The sequence below is a fragment of the Platichthys flesus genome, chromosome 4 (genome assembly GCF_949316205.1).
Source record: "Platichthys flesus chromosome 4, fPlaFle2.1, whole genome shotgun sequence".
Classification (NCBI taxonomy): domain Eukaryota; kingdom Metazoa; phylum Chordata; class Actinopteri; order Pleuronectiformes; family Pleuronectidae; genus Platichthys; species Platichthys flesus.
Genome location: NC_084948.1, coordinates 19,196,264 through 19,212,196, shown reverse-complemented (window position 1 = coordinate 19,212,196; position 15,933 = coordinate 19,196,264). Strand labels below are relative to the sequence as shown.

The window sequence follows — 15,933 nt, the reverse complement described above, 5'->3', positions numbered from 1 at the left end:
GTGTAATATTTCATGTGTAGGTGTTTGATGATCAACTTGCCCTTTGTGCTGTAGCCGATTTTATAGACGAACATTACCGTTTCGCACAATAAAAGTGTTATTTATACAGCCTGACTGATTGTGCTTGCCTTTGACAGTGTTTGGAAAATCAGCAGCTGTGGGGCTGCACGTGTTTTAGTGTAAAGCAGTGGAATCCACCCAGGTGATACACAAACTGAACATTATGACTTTATCTCAGAGGCTGGATTCATTGCATTGCTGATGCAGTTATGTTATACAGGTGTAGCAATAACAGGTAAACCAGGTCATTCTGAGCGGGAGACGGAAATGCAACTTTTGCTCCAAATAGGTTTAACAACAGAAGGGGCCTGAGTTTTTTTCATATATGTCTGATAGAAAGTAGGTCCACTAGTCTAAATTGAGACCATCAGAAGAGTGTTTAATAATTTACCTAAATAGTTTCCTCTCTCACTCTCTCTCTCTGCCTCTGTCTCTCTTCAGCAAGGTCAGCGGGTGCAGAAGGATGTGGCTTTAGTTGTGTTCTGTCGTCGTCACTTTGTCCTCGGAGCTGCAGGCTGCGACAGAGAGCCTCACAGCCTCCGACACCAGACCGGCGTGTGCCAACCGGGGAGCAGCAGCCTCAGCGCGCTTGTGTCTGCAGTGTAGCTCGGAGTGTCGTCTCTTAAGTAGTATTGCTGAATGGTAGAGAAACAGAAAGGGAGCCTGGTTTGCTTGGAAGCTCGCAACATAAGGGGACGCACTTTACCCAGAGCCTATTTCTCCTCCAGCTGACGTGAGGAAGCGAGCGCGCGAGGCTGAGCTGAACCGCCGTGCGCCGGGGAGGAGAGAGGAGAGAAGCGGCGCTGACCCACTGGGATTTTAAACCACTCCACGTTTACTCCCCTTGTTCTTCCCCCCACAGCAGGACCCCAGACTCCGGCTGGCTCCTCTGTCGGACAGACTCAGACAGACAGAGCGATGAGTGAACTGAATTACCCACCGGCTCTCTGTCATTTCTCCGGCGCAGCCTGCCCGACCACCACCCGCACGTCTTAGAACAGAGCTGCCCGCGAAGCGAGCCGGCACCTGGGATTTTTATTCTCCACACTTTACTATGTCTTGAGACATCGGAGCGGAGGCTACACGGATGATGGCAGTGAGTACATGGCTCCGCTTACATGGCAGTGGTCGTGCGTCCGCGGGCTACTTTTAGCTCGTCTCCAGGGTGCAGCCTTTTTCATCCTCGACTTTAAATGTGACCGATAAATGTTGATTGGGATTGGGGGGGTCAGGGGTTGTGATGCTGGGGTATTGGGCGTTTCTGTGCCCTGTTGTTGTCGGGGGGGGGGGCCGGTTCCTCCTGGGACTTTTCTTATGTGGTGGGGGGGGGCATTACATCATTTGGGTAGCCTATCTGGATGACTCTGCAAATTGAAGAAACGCGTAAAAGCTTAATCATGACAGTCAGACGTGGATCATTCAAATAAACCTCAGCACTCTCCACACGGTTGCCAGGTGCAATCATGGGACTGTCATGCGTGAGCAGAGGGAGAACATGCCACTTGGAGACTGGGCGTGTGCGTGTGCTGTCTGCTGGCATGAGAAAAAAAAAAGAAGCCATGCAGCTTCAGAGATCGGCGGAGTTGCGAGGGGAAGTGTTTGACATAAATGAAACACCCTGCACCCACCCGCACCCATCACCCCCGCCCGGCTGCGGGGTGCTGGGTGCTGGGCGCGTGGTGGGGGGTGTGGGGGGGGGGGGTCGGTGCAGCTGTCAATTTGCATGTATTTTGTTGGTCAAATCCAGCCTGTGTGTGTAGAGGCTGTCTGCCCGCCTGCGCGTCGCTTAATCCCACAGAGGATCAGCTTTTACCGCCCCAGCCTCCCTCTCCCTCCCTCCCTCCCTCCCCCTCTCTCTCTCTCTCTCTCTCTCTCTCTCGCTCTCTCTCGCTCTCATTCACACACATGCACACTTTAAATGGTTTCGCCTTCCGTGATCGGGCTCATGTGACCGTCGAGTTTTGACGCGATCATATCTGGGAGCCGTTCGGAGGCGGTGCGCGCACAAACCGGGAAAACGCTCCAGGGAACGAGGCGACGGCCGAGATTTGAAACGCGATAAATCGGCCGCTCGGATACTCCGCTGCCGCTTTAGGACCTTCCTGCTTCGGAGACGGAAAACACCCGGTTCCTGAATCATAGTTTTATATATGTGCATAAATAGTGATTAGACGGGGACAACGCCGGGATGACGCGCTGGTTCACGCACGCAGACAGGGACTGGTGACCGTGTAGTGATCCAGCGCGTTTGATGAGCTCGTCGGTAAGGTGGTCCCCTGATGAACTGATGGACTGATACGTTGTATTCTTTTAAATCATGCTACATTTGAAGCTTAAATGTTACACTTGATAATGTGCCATGATGGTGATTGTTATGTTTGCTGTAAACATACATAGTCGGGTGGTCTAGAGTATTAGGCCATAAGTAGGCTGGTTATGCTGCGTGTGTGTGTGTGTGTTTACTACAGTTTCTAAGTGAGGACCATATGATGCTAGGATTGACATTCTGGGAAAGTGAGGACTCACTTTCAATGGGCTGTTTGAGGGACTTGATTTTAGGGTTAGGGTGCGAATTTGGTTACAGGGTAAAGGTTAGTGTTATGTGTTTAATGTGATGGGGAATGGCAAAGGCCAATGAGTTTCCTCACAGAGATAGAGATACAAGGTTGTTTGTGTGTGTGTGGAGTTCTTCGTGTCAAGATCCCACAGGAAAATGATCCCATTGACCAAAATGGGGTATTTTATATAGTATCAGAAATACTTTCAGAATCAAAAACCTTATTGATCCCAAGGGGAAATTGTGTATTACTGTTTGATAACAAACAAAACAGTATTATAAAGTGGGGCTTTCGGGGTTCCATTCGTGCAGCCAGTGCAAACCTCATCCCTGCAGCAACTACCCTCATATTCTCTGTGACCTGTTGGCATTTCATGGAGAAATACAGGTTTCTCAGCACAAAATGGTTCATCTCTCTAAACTGCATCAGCATCTATTCACTAAGACGCTGAGTCACTTTGCTTTAGATATATCCTGTAGCAGTCTTGTCCTTTGACGTCAACAGCCAGCATCTGCACAGGTGTGGTCTAGTAGCCATAACTCAAGAGAGCCTTCTCTCAGTGGTATTTTTTTTCTCCCCTTAAAATGTTTCATTAGAAACCAGCAAGTCCTAATGATCTTAACCAGTAATTACCAATACTCATAATTAATTCATTTTCCAGAGCAGCTCATAATGTGGATCATGCAGGAATGTGAATGCGTCGTTAAGTTCTCTTTGCCCTGAGAGAATATTTGTGCAGCTCCTTGCTTTTCATTAACTTTTCAAAGTGTTGTGAGGCGCTATGATAATGCACTCCTGTGGAGAGAAGACTGATAACTCGGCAACAGACAAGTCTCGGGTCAGGGGAAGATTTGTGGAGGGCTGTAAACAACACAGACATTTTCATTAGCTGCAAACTAATCAGTCAGGCGGTGATTGGAGCACCATCAAGGTTAGACAACAACTCTGGACCCATCCGTCTGTGTCACTGCTAGGTGTATTGTGCGTCGACGCATCCGTGTCGCTCTCTCTCAGCTCTCCTTTAACACCCTGTTTTGTCCCTGTAGTGCAGATGTAGCAGTGGGTGGTGGGATATTATCCTGACACATCCAGCCACACGGACTCCGCCTTCCCTGTGTGTGTCAAGTGTTGCACAAGCCTCTCTATACACATTAACCAATACAGAGGAATGCAAAAGGAATGAGATTATCGGTTAGCATGGTCTAGAATGATTCGGAGGCTTTGCAGGAGAAAAGTTGTTAATGAGAAAACCAGAAAACAAGTCCATGGCCACGGTGTCGACAAAATTCTGTGCAGAAAGGAAGTTCCTGTGGGACAGGAAGTTCTTTGTGGTTGCCTGCATGAAACCACAACACTGGTGTGACTAATCTAAATCTACACACTTCCCTAAATTCTCTTCAATTTCCATATTTCCTTCCTCCTTCCTGCTGACCATTAACTCTGTCTAACTTAAAATAGTAGAACTCTTTCAAGCTTTCATGCTATGTCCCATCCTTTTCTTCACATGCTCCTGTTTCCTGTCCTCAATCTCATTCTGTCTCTCTGTTCTTTGATTGTTTCAGGATTACCGGGAGGATGGCATGGACCTGGGGAGTGATGCGTCCAGTCGATCCAGCTCAGAGTCCAACTCCAACAAGGTTACACCTTGCTCCCCTTCTCTTGACCTGGCCACTTTGGAGGACTACAAATCCTCCCCATCGCTGGACCTGGTCACCTTAGAGGACTATGAGGAGGATGAGGACTACCAAGAGTATAAGAAGAAGGTGATAGAGGAGTGGGAGAGTGAGTATGGAGACGACTACACCTCTCCACCACCTCCTGGTCAGGAGGAAGGCGGAGGAGGCCTCGTGGAGGTCGACGGCCTTGGCCAAGGCTACAGGAAGACAGTGAACAGTCGCAGCCTCGCCGAAGAATTCCAGGATGTGAAGCCCGTCCCACCCCTTCCGGCCCCTGGCGGACACACTGCCACCTCAGTCGCAGCCATCCCAGAGGAACTGAAACAAAATGGCAATTTGATTTTCCCCAGAAGCAACCAGCTCCACTCTCCCGATACGCCAAAGGGGGGCACAGGGATTCAAAAGCCCAGCCGCCGTAGCTCCAGTCAATTCAGAGGGAGCCGCAGCAGTAGCGGGGGTGGTGGAGGAGGAGGGACTGGGGTACGGATGGGAGGATACAGAGAGGAGGAGGGTGTAGAGGAAGAGCCTCTGCCCACCATGGACTGGGCAGCCCTGGAGAGGCACCTGGCTGGGCTGCAGTGCAGAGAACAGGAGAATCAAAACCTCAACCACATCCAGAACCACAACATGGGCAAGACCGCCTACACCTCGGTGAGTGTGCAAGGATTTCACATGTTGTTTCTGCCTGTGGGTACATTAGGATAGTTTTCTGCTTATATGTTTCACACATATATATTTTTAACTCTCCCATGTACTCTTATGCTGCGGTTAGGTTAGCTGCAGGAAGAACGAGGGATTAGTCGGCTAATGTAGCGCTAAGCTATGTGGCCCTACCATTAACCTGACCATCACGGAAGTCCTGGCTCCACAGCTGGAGACTGAGGATAACAAGGAATCAGGAATTCAATGCATTTGACTGCAGATTCAAACAGACATCAACAGGAAGTAGAAGCTTCAGATAAAATAAGCTGAACCGAAATGAATACTAGACTTTTACACTCACTGAACTGCAAAAATGACACATGTCATTGTTATGAGCAGGAGTCATTTTCTGTGCATAATCGTTGTGATCTGATGAACGTGCACAGAACTTTCACTGCAAAGATTTGTTGCTGACCTTGGAGACCTAAATCTGTGTAAGCTGATTTCTGAAAGTCTGTGAGTTCTTTGCCATGTGGTGTATCCACCAGAAGAGGTCAGTGTTGCATCGACGCTCTGCAGACTGGATGATCGAGGCCTGTGATACCATACTAGCCGCATCCCAGCACTACAGGCTGTTATGATTTAGTCACTGAGTTGTGACATCACTCAGTCTGAATTACAGTCGGAGCCGCAGCTTGATGGTTTATAGCTGGTGTGTGGGTGCAGCTTTGAAAATGTTTAGGGGAGAAGCAGGATAATTATTTAAACAGCTACAGTTTCAGTGGAGACTCTCAGTTTGGGAGAGGGGTTCCTTTTGATATGCAAGCGCCAAGACCTTTTCCTCAGTGCACACAGACAATAGTTGCGGCCAGTGCCATTGTGAGTGTGTTGTGTGTGTTGTGTGTCTTTGTTTGTCCGTCCTGGAGGCCCCCTCTGTGTCCCTGAGGCATGTGAGGAATGCAGCAGGAGAAGTGGGGGAGTGTGGGAGGAAGGAAAGACGGACAGAAAGGACAGGGAGATGGTATCTTTAGGACCCGGCTGCAGTGCAGGGCCACGCGGCTCATGTGTTTGTGTCAATTTTCATTACCTGATGTTCATCTTAAACAGGAAGGTCACCTCCTGGTTTGCTTTAGACTGGGGGGGGGGGGGGTGGTCTGCTTCTCTCCCTCTCTTTCCTGAGGCAGTGGGATGTGATACAATTGACCTGGGTGGAAGAAAATCTCATGAAAGGGAGTCTCTGTCTCCACATGCACCCACTATCTCTCCCCTGCACACACACAAGCACAAAAGTCTACACCAATGCTTATCGCCATTTAGTCACATCCCCGATCCCTGCTGGTCGTTTACATGTGTGTACATAAAGGCGGACGAAGCCTGGTGGGAGAGAAGGCGATTGACCGGTCTTGATGGTGATTGTGCCACCGCCTCCCTGCTGTTTCTGCTATTACATGGCAAGTCAACCCGCGGAAAAAAATGGACCTCGGAGTCCGATTGCCCATCGCTGATAAGAAATTGGAATTAGCCTTGTAATCCCAGCTGAGCTTAGAGGAGAAGAGATACAACAGAAAAGCAGGAGAGACACAAGCTCATGTCCTCCACAATCCCACTCGTTAAATCATTTAAGTGCAGCGGCCTCCTCTGTAGATAAATGTCTGTCAGATGGATCATATAAGTGCAATCAATTACCGAAACTCTGATATTTAAATTGACCTTTTGGTTTGTTTAGTTCTCTCTCTCTGACATTCTGCATATTGTAAAATGGGACAATGGCAGTATTGACCTGCTGCTAACCCACTGGCAAGAGCATAAAAGCAGTCAAGTGGCAATTTTAAGGCTTTTTCCCAAAAGACATTTCCCAGTCTCTTTCCATGTCAGGGGGCGTCTGAGTTTCTTAATTCGCAAATTTGCAGGACTTAGCAGGGACCCTGGAGAGAAGGAGGCCGGTGCTTTTAAAAGGTTGTTAAATATTTAGACATCCACTCAGGTGGGACCACCACCACCGCCGAGCTGGCGCATTTGCTCATGTATAGAGGGGGTCTGTCTGAATGGGATGTTGATGGGGTCCGGTGGGACGGAGATATTCAGGCTTCAGTGGAATTTCAAAAGCATCTGTGCTTAGAAAGACAGACACTAAGACTAAGAGTAAATAATCTGTAGCTGTGCCTGGAGGCTGATTGGGTTGGCTTTCCATAGCTGCAGATTCTTTCTTGTATATAAGAAATGTAAAAAGGTTTCGATATCAGTCTAATATGGTTCAGCCAACACACTATGTGCGTCTAACAGGATCCACACACAGCATTCTTGGCTGTCCTGTTCACATCTTTATGGCGATGACCAAAGTTCCCTCTGCTTATCTAATCCAAGGTTAAATTATGAAATAGATTTTGAATTATTATCTCCTCCAAGAAGGTTATGTCTTCCCCCGTGACAATTTGTGTGTTGATTGGTTATTTGGTTTGTTTGTGTGTTTGTAATCAAGATTAGACAAAAAATACCGGATGGATTACAATGAAACTTGGTGGAAGGATGCGGTCTGGCTCAGGGAAGAACCCATTTAGTTTTAGTGCGTATCTCGATTAGAGGACGGACCCAGAAACGTTGTTTTTTTCAATGTACTGTATCCATGAAATGCTCCATTTATCCTGTATGTTGCTTCATCATCAACTCACTTCTGTATTTATGAAGTAGTCATGTTGTTGCAGGTGTGTTTAGCCAGGGTGTGGTTTCAGGCCGCTGTAATCTCAGCGTCTGCCTGCAGGCTGTGGGCGGGGGTGCAGGAGGATTCATTGAGGAAGAGGGCTGAGCTGACCTGTTTGTAATTTGATTCTAATGAACTCCGGTGGCGCGTGGCAGATTGGGGCCCACAGGGACCTCAAGCACACTGGCCCCTAACCTTCCATTGAGCTGCGCACCAGTGAAAGGTAAACAATAATAATATTCTTCAGTGGCAGACCCGAGGTGAAAAAGGCAGCGAGGAATGGGTGGGTCAGTTTTGACGTATGCCTCTCCGAAATGCACCTGTGTGGTGGTGGGGCATTTTGGAAAAGAATTAAATCTATGCCTACAGGCTACTTCTTTTCCAATCTGAGAGATCACACACCCAGGCTTACTCACACAATTTAAAATCACCCCAGGGGAAAACTGTGCTTATAAAGACAGGGCCTGTGTTGAGACCTGCAGTGTCAGGGAAGAGCTGTGTGTGTGTGTAGGTGTGTGCGTGTAGGCCTGTGTGTGTGTGTCACTCACACCTACACACACACACACCTCTGGGTACATCACTTCCTGGACACTTTCCTTAAACCTAACCCTAACTGCAGCACACCACTTGCCTAACTGTGTCTAACCAATAACCCGAAGCTCTAAAAACTGATTGTGAAGGTGAATGTAGAGAATCTGTAGCGTACCTTAAGGCCTTCGTACCCAAACCAAAACCAAGTATACTCGACCAATCACGTTTGAGCAGGTTTTGGTTGCCTGCAGGTAAACAGTCCCAGAGCAACCGAGCTGTCATCATATGCAGATAGCTGTTAAAAGATATTTGCCAAAAAGTTCTTCTAGACTGAAGACACCTAGAAAAACTATCACTGTTTATGCTTTGTGGAGAAAAGTTTGACTCGTGTGATAAAAGAAACTGTAGTCGAACAGTGCACGCCAAACAGTTTCTACTGCATTTATTTTTTCTAAATTTGTTATGCTCTTGCGTGTCCCCCAAATGTATCTATATACAACACATAATTGCTATGATTGTATTCTAGCCAGGTGGTAATGGGTCATTACAAATGGCATAAGTAACTACTCAACTTCCATTACATGTAAGATTATAAATTGCCTAAAGTCCATTTGTCTTTTTAAAAGTTTCACAACTTCAGAAGACTATAATCTCTGAATTGTCTAGTCCGAGGTGACAGTTTACCTGTTACCAGCAGTCAGTGGAAGTAACGTGTCAACGCACATCTACTTAATAGGAGCTCAAAATGTGCAGCGCTCTGCCCCAGAAACGCACTCAAGGGCGTCGGAAAAAGAGAGGAGAGAAAAGAGCGGTTTCTCTGTAGCTCTCTCCCTCTCTTTCCCTCCACTCTGGGCTCTGTGATTATGCAGGAGTTCAGCAGTTGAACTGTGCACGGAACCCTCCACCAACGACCAAACCACTGGCTTCACCCACGACTCAGACTGTGCCACGTAGAGAGAGCGAGGGCGAGGGAAGGAGAGGGAAGAAATTGCAGGGTTGGCCTGTGGCTGCAGCGGATATAAGGCAGAAACAATGAATGTCGAGTAGTAACACTCGAGTTAGGTGGTGAATGGGGGAAAGAAAAGCGGTGAGGGCCTGACAAGAGAGATAGCTGGATTGAAAAGGATTGGGAGAAGGAGGAGGAGGTGATGTGAGGAATGTGGGGTCAGGGTTTGAAGTGGAGGAAGAAGTAGACAGACAAAATGGGAGGAAAGCTGGAGGAGAAATGCATGTGGGTAGTAAGTGGGAGGAGGCTTCAAAAACCGGGGGCCAGGCTTTAACCAGGTGTGTAACGTATGTGGTGTCTGGTTCAGCCCCTAAGGCTCAACCACAGCTCCTTGTGTGTCTGTGTGTGTGTGTTTTTGTGTGTGAGTGTGTGTATGTATGCACTGATACCAGCTGAAACACGCCCGGCCCGCTGCTCGCCAAAGCTCATGCACTCTCTCTTCACTCAGACTGACTGCACTGGCTCTGCCTCCGAGTCAAACACATATCTGGCATACACACACACACACACACACACACACACATGCCCACCCTCGCACCATCACCTCACTAAATCACAGGATATCTTTTTCTGCTCATGGTGTCCTGACAGTCTGCCAGTGCTGGTAGATGTTCTTTTTCCATCTCTTTTTTTTTATCAGTGGAGTATTTTTCAGCTCAGCTTAACCTTGGATTCCTCACAGCAAGCCGGGCACTTTACTCAGGTAAAGTTGAACACGACTTTTAACAAGAATAGGAAACTTGGGGCTTTGTGTTTATGTACATGGGACGTGGCTGTAGACGAAACAAAGTTCAGGGTTCAAAGTAGTGATTCAAAGACACAACATTCCTCTGCTGTGACTTGTCGTCTGTTGAAGTTTTTCTGCATGTAACAGAAAAGTTGTGAAGCACGGGGCATAAAGTAGAGCCAGCTGCACATCTGTCTGTGCATCTCAGTTTCCTCGCAGCTGTGTTGTGTGTGACCCTTTAACAAAGAGCAGGACTCTGACCATATGAGGGTTGCTGCTCGGTAGCACTTTGTTTTCTCCCTTTTCTGGCAAAGACAGAATATAGTCAAATATGCAGGGCCTTTGCATGTGAGTTCTGTTTTAAATAAGCAAAGCTTTGTGCTGTTCTCCTGTTTTCAAATTTTCCTTTTACCTTGAGGTGCATAAAAAGGTTTGTGTGATGACAAAGGCAAACTGATCAAATGCTAAGGATGCCGCTTTTGATCTCAGGTTTTCTATTAGAAAGACTACAAATGACTTTCGACATTCATCACGTGCACCTGCATGGAGGAAACCCAGCACACTGCAAAATGCTGTACAGAGAAAACAAAGCAGAAGATCTCTTCACAGGCTCTGGTTACATGTACTCGGTAGACAAATTGAGAGAGGATCTGATCATTCGATACTGCAATGCTCCGGGACTGGCACCGTGAGTCTTCTTGTAGAAGTAAAAAGCCCAATCTGGAAACAAACGACCATAAATGGGTAAAATCACAAGAGTGAATATTCAGTAAGATCTCTTCAATGGGCCCTGATATGACAGGCAGCTGACTGTCAGCTTTATAGAACTCAAAGATATATGTGGTGCTGGTTGTTGAAGTGGTGTTATCACTGAGGAGCTCAGCATTGACCCCCATGGCTTTCAAAAGTGAAATCAGCTTAACAACTAAACAGCTTGGATATGTCATGGTTCTTTTGGACATGCTGGAATGCATCTGCACACAAATCTAAACTGTTGCTACTTAGATTGACCTGCTGGATAGTGGGTGTAACAATATGTGCAATACGTACAACGTGTCACAAGTTCAAGACCTGCACAGGGGTGGTGCTGTCTAAACGGCTCTTATCTGGAGTCAAAGTACATTTTAATCTGTCGCCCGACAACCTCTCCTTGTCAGGCCAAAATGCATAAACCTATATGAACTGATGAGTAAGAATGACTCTCTATGAACTCACAAGCTTCCCATCTGGCAGAGTGAGGAAGATGGCCAATGAGAATGTCACCTACTTCAGTGTGTTGGATCATCTGAGTGATGTCACCCTGCAGGCAAGCCAATGTAAACCAGATGGAGGCACTGTTGTGACTGGATGATAAAAGGATGATAATGGTTTTGGTGTAAACGTCCGGTTGATCATACAAAGACTCACACAAACACACCTTCCTCTGATTCATTCCACCATGATTCACCGAGGTCTGAGGAAGGTTGATAAAATGCTCAAACTCTTTTTTTTATATGCAGGTAAACCAGATAAAAAAGGTGATTGACTTCTTTCCCCTTGGTAGTAGAAGATCTTGCCTTTCTTTTTTTACTATGGTGATTCATGGCTCCCCAGAGGCTGATCCAGGGTGTGGGCCAGGGGGGCACTTGCCCCAGTTGAAATCTGATTGGCCCCTGAAGTGCCCCTGCCCTGTCAGTAGTCAAAACAAGTAAACATTTGATATAGATAGATAGATGTGTGGCTTTTCTCAAACAGAGAGTGAATATTGATTGTCTCCATTGCAGACGAAATCCAGATGTTAGCGAGAGTTCATGTGTTTTTAGACCATTGGAAAAGGGGCTTAAGTCAACTTAGGCTCATACCAACTTATTTCGCAAATCTCCGCTTTTTTCCACTCCTTTTCTTTTCTTCTCTCCTTGTTCCCTCTCTTCCAGACATCCCCCGTCCTTCACTACCATCCCCTCTCCCGTTCCCTGATAATTGTCCTCTTCCTCAAGCTGTCAGGGAGCATTATAGCCTAATGTTCTCCCACAGCCCAAATACAGCAGGAGACCATTTCACCCCCCCTCTGCCCGTTTCCCCCCCTCTCCACCCTATGAAAACTATCAAAGAGGGGCACAGGCTGTGAGTGGCAGAGCGTGCTGTGGGGGAAATGGGGATTTATGTAGCAGCGAGGAGACGGCCTCTAATGTTATAGCTTTGTGTCAGTCCTTATACTGCACAGTCACTACGGAGCACAGCCAAATACACACACACACACAAACACTCACTTGCTCGCAGACCGGTTTTATAAGTGATGGGGCCGGAGGAGATAAAAAAGAACAAGGTTTATTGCGAGACGGCAACAAAAAGAAGAGAGAGGTGGATATTGAAAATGAGAGACAGGAGAGGGTTTATGTTTTCCAAGCAGTGAAGGATTTTTTAAACTCCTATCCATCATCCTGCAGGAGAACTAAAGGCAGACACACAGACTGCGGCCTGTGTATGTGTGTGTGTGTGTGTGTGTGTGTATGTGTGTGTGTGTGTGTGTGTGTGTTTGCTTTGACATGGGTGTTCATTTGGTTGTAGCTGAAACCTGAAACACTGTTATTCTCTGTACCTAATTATAGATGGGGTGTGTGTGTGTGTGCGTGTGTGTTGGACTGGTGTGAACCTATAGTCTGTATAATAATACACAGTGTATTTATATCATATCCACGCACCCACACAAATCCAAACAAACCAATAGTATTTTTGTCTCTGGGTTTCAGACTCGGTGTTATCTAAGCTCTCTTATGTGTGTGTGTGTGTGTGTGTGCAAGCGTGTGTGTGTATGTGTGCATGACAGACCGAGAGAGAGACGAGTGCCAGGTCATGCAGAGCTTCATCTGTTGCTATCGAGAACAGAACACATTTTTCACAAACCCACAACACAGGGCTTCAGTAATGATCCTTTTCTTGATCATTAATTGTCTAAAATATCAGAAAAAATAGAGATAAAGACCGGTTTCAATTTCCTTGGTCTGAGATGACATCCTAACCTTGCTTGTCTTGTCTAATCAACAGTTCAAATCCCCCAAAATAAGACGCACAAAAGCAATAAATAATCACATCTGAGGGACTCGCATCAGGGGAATGTTTCCTTTTCCTTGTAAATTATTAGTGTTGAGATTATGAATAAAAGATCTTGTTAATATCAACTCCTCACCATTCACTGTGGCTCACTCCACTGTTCCACAATGGACTGTGATATTGCACAAGTGTAACTGCTTGTCAGTTAGTTATTTAATCAGTTGGCATACACATTCGCTGGGACACATGCTCAGTCCTTCACCCACCAACTGTAGCCGTAAAGTCCTCGTTAGAAAAAATCTCTGGTGGCTGATCATAAGAACGAGCACGCCCACACACACACACACACACAGACACACACGCACACCCACACAGACACACACACGCATGCTTTAACTCCCAGGCCTTCCACATCAGTTCCTCGCTGTCAGGGCGAGCTCATTACTGCCAGAATCCAGCCCTCACACTGAGCCAACCTGCTTCGCTATGCAGTGTTTTTACGGCGGCACAAAATGTCAGGTCGCTAAAAGCATCTGTGCTCCCCTTTTTCCTGCTGAGACAGAGAGGGCGGCAGGAAAAGAGAAAGAGACGGTGTTTGTGTGTGTGTGTGGGGGGGGGGGGTTGTTGTGAAGGGGAAGCAAATGTAGTTGCACTGAAAGGCCAGAGAGAGAGAGAGGAGGGGTATATGGTTCACAGGCTGAAAGGAGAGAGTGCGAGCTGCTAGTCAGCGGCGGGGAGGAGGCGTCACAGAATGGCTGGGATTCATCTCTTTTCCATGAGCTGCTTCAGAACATTATTTACCACCTACAGTATCATTTCCAGCTCTCTCTCTCTCTCTCTCTCTCTCTCTCTCTCTGTCTGTAACCCACTAGTTACAAGAGAGTGAATCACCATGTTAATCACTGTATTGTCAGTGACATATGATTGGGTAGCCATTATTTCAGTTTACACTATAAATACTGTGTGCCCACATAGCAGAACTAAAATGACATAGTAGCAGCACTTTTCCCCTACTAATAAATTACTCACTACAGCGGAAATTTATTATTAGAATAAGCTTCTTGCTGTCGCCTATTTTAGCATAAAGCCACGGTTTGCAGAAATCCCCTCCTGTTTTAGCACTGGAGGAGGAAGATCTCACTCATTTGACCCATGGCACAATTGCAGCCAGTGAAAATTACCTGAAATGAATCTACTCAGAATCAGAATCTGAATTCTTTTTATTGCCATGTATATTTGCACATACAGGAAATTGCCTTGGTGTGGTTGGTCAAATTCAGATACCTGAAAAACTACTTAAGTATTCTGAATAAACATACTTTTTGCTCTATTAGTTCTTGGATCCTTCCTATCTCCACCACCCAGCTCACAGGAACATATCATAATGTAGCCCTGTATGTAGGAGGCCTCTTCGTCTATTTCAGTTAACAGTCTGTTTTGAATTGTCGTTGTGCTGATATAGGCCACTTACATAATCAGAGTTGTTGTGCTTGCCGTGACTGTTTTTGTGTGAGCTGTTAAAAGCACACATGTAATTTGAGAATCAGGGGCTACACACAGTTCAATCTGGCTATTCTAGGATATTGTTTTCTTTTTCTGGTGAGGATAAAGATGTGCCGTCTCTCTCTCTGCCTCCACCTGGGCTGTGACTCAGATTGTAACCTTGACAACCATGTGAAGGTCAGCAGGGGGGGGCCTTCAGACTTGACTGCTGCCATGGTGATGGTGGGGAGGAAAGGGGGATAGCTGGAGCTTATTTTCTCAAAGCACTGCTCACAGATGTAGGACATCAAAGTTTGTTTCTGCTCCTGTGTATGTGTATGCATGTGCACTGAGTGAGCGGGAACTCAGGAGGATTCATTTGTATTCAGGACGGAGAAGCATCAAGGCTTTAGTGAGCTTGAAGTTGAAAAGGTCCTAAAACTGGATCTACATCAGATCAATGGCTCATTAACACAACACGTATTGGCCTCAATTTTAATATTCCTCACTCGTGTAGACTACCAGGCCAAGGTAAACTTAAAAAGATCTACTTAGAGACATCTGTGGGAAGCTCGGAGTAGAACCGCTGCTCCTTCACATCCAAAGTGGCCAGTTGAGATGGACTACAGTCTATATCCAAATCAGGCTTGGTAAGGGATCCGCCAGGAAGAGCTGGAAAACACAACCTGATCTCAGATAAGCAGAAGACAATGAATGGAAGGAGGACATTTGGGTTCACACAAAAATTAAGAAAAAGCATTGAAATTATGTTTTAAATCAAAAAACAAGTTCAAACTGTTGACTTGCCCACCTCAGCACATCCGACCAATGTCTGCATGAAGTGGTCGGCTTGTCGGATTATTGGGTTTGGGAGACAGATGCGGGGACACCCACTTCACCTAAATTATACAAACACCCTGAGAGACACTACATCTGAGTCTATACATGGCTCCAGATCTAAGAGTCTCCATGTCCGGTTGCTGTTGGTGGGATCAGCATGGGATTGGGCTGTATTCCATCCTCGATCAACAACATATGCCCCAAATCTGTGTTTTTCTAAGACTTTGTTGATCATTATAGAAAGTACTCGGATTCATAGCAATAAAACCTTGTTTTCCTGAATACACTCGGGTAATTGCTTAAAGTATTAACAATTAGGATCCCTTGAATATCTATGTCTTTGACTATTCTTTATCGTCTATTTCTAGCTTGGCTTTACTGCCTCTTTCTTATGCCTGTAACCTCAGCATAATAATTAATTCCCAGTTGCTTTGCTTTCACTGAAAGGAAAACAGTGAAATTCATCACAGGTCAGTGTCATGCACAGATAAGTATATCCAAGGTTAGTAACAGGATGGATAATGTTCCAGTCTGCCCCCGCCTGTGCCCACATAGAGGACCAAACCATAGCCAGCGATGTGCGGGGTTGAGCGGGGGAGATCAGAGCGGGGAGTTCATCGATCCACTTCCAGCTCATTAAACCCAAGAGTGGTCTTATCGGGGGGAAGCAGCGTCACCCAACA

At 46.5% G+C, this 15,933-nt stretch overlaps 1 protein-coding gene across 1 annotated transcript in view; it reads left to right on the top strand.

Annotated features, from left to right (window-relative positions):
- The first annotated feature begins 1,989 nt into the window (after positions 1-1,989).
- schip1 (schwannomin interacting protein 1) overlaps positions 1,990-15,933 on the top strand; it is a 40,770-nt gene continuing 26,826 nt past the window's right edge. Inside the window, exons 1-2 of the mRNA XM_062386489.1 lie at positions 1,990-2,323; positions 4,181-4,945. Coding sequence (XP_062242473.1) covers positions 2,312-2,323; positions 4,181-4,945 — 777 coding nt within the window. The 5' untranslated portion in view covers positions 1,990-2,311. The remainder of the gene's footprint in view (positions 2,324-4,180; positions 4,946-15,933) is intronic.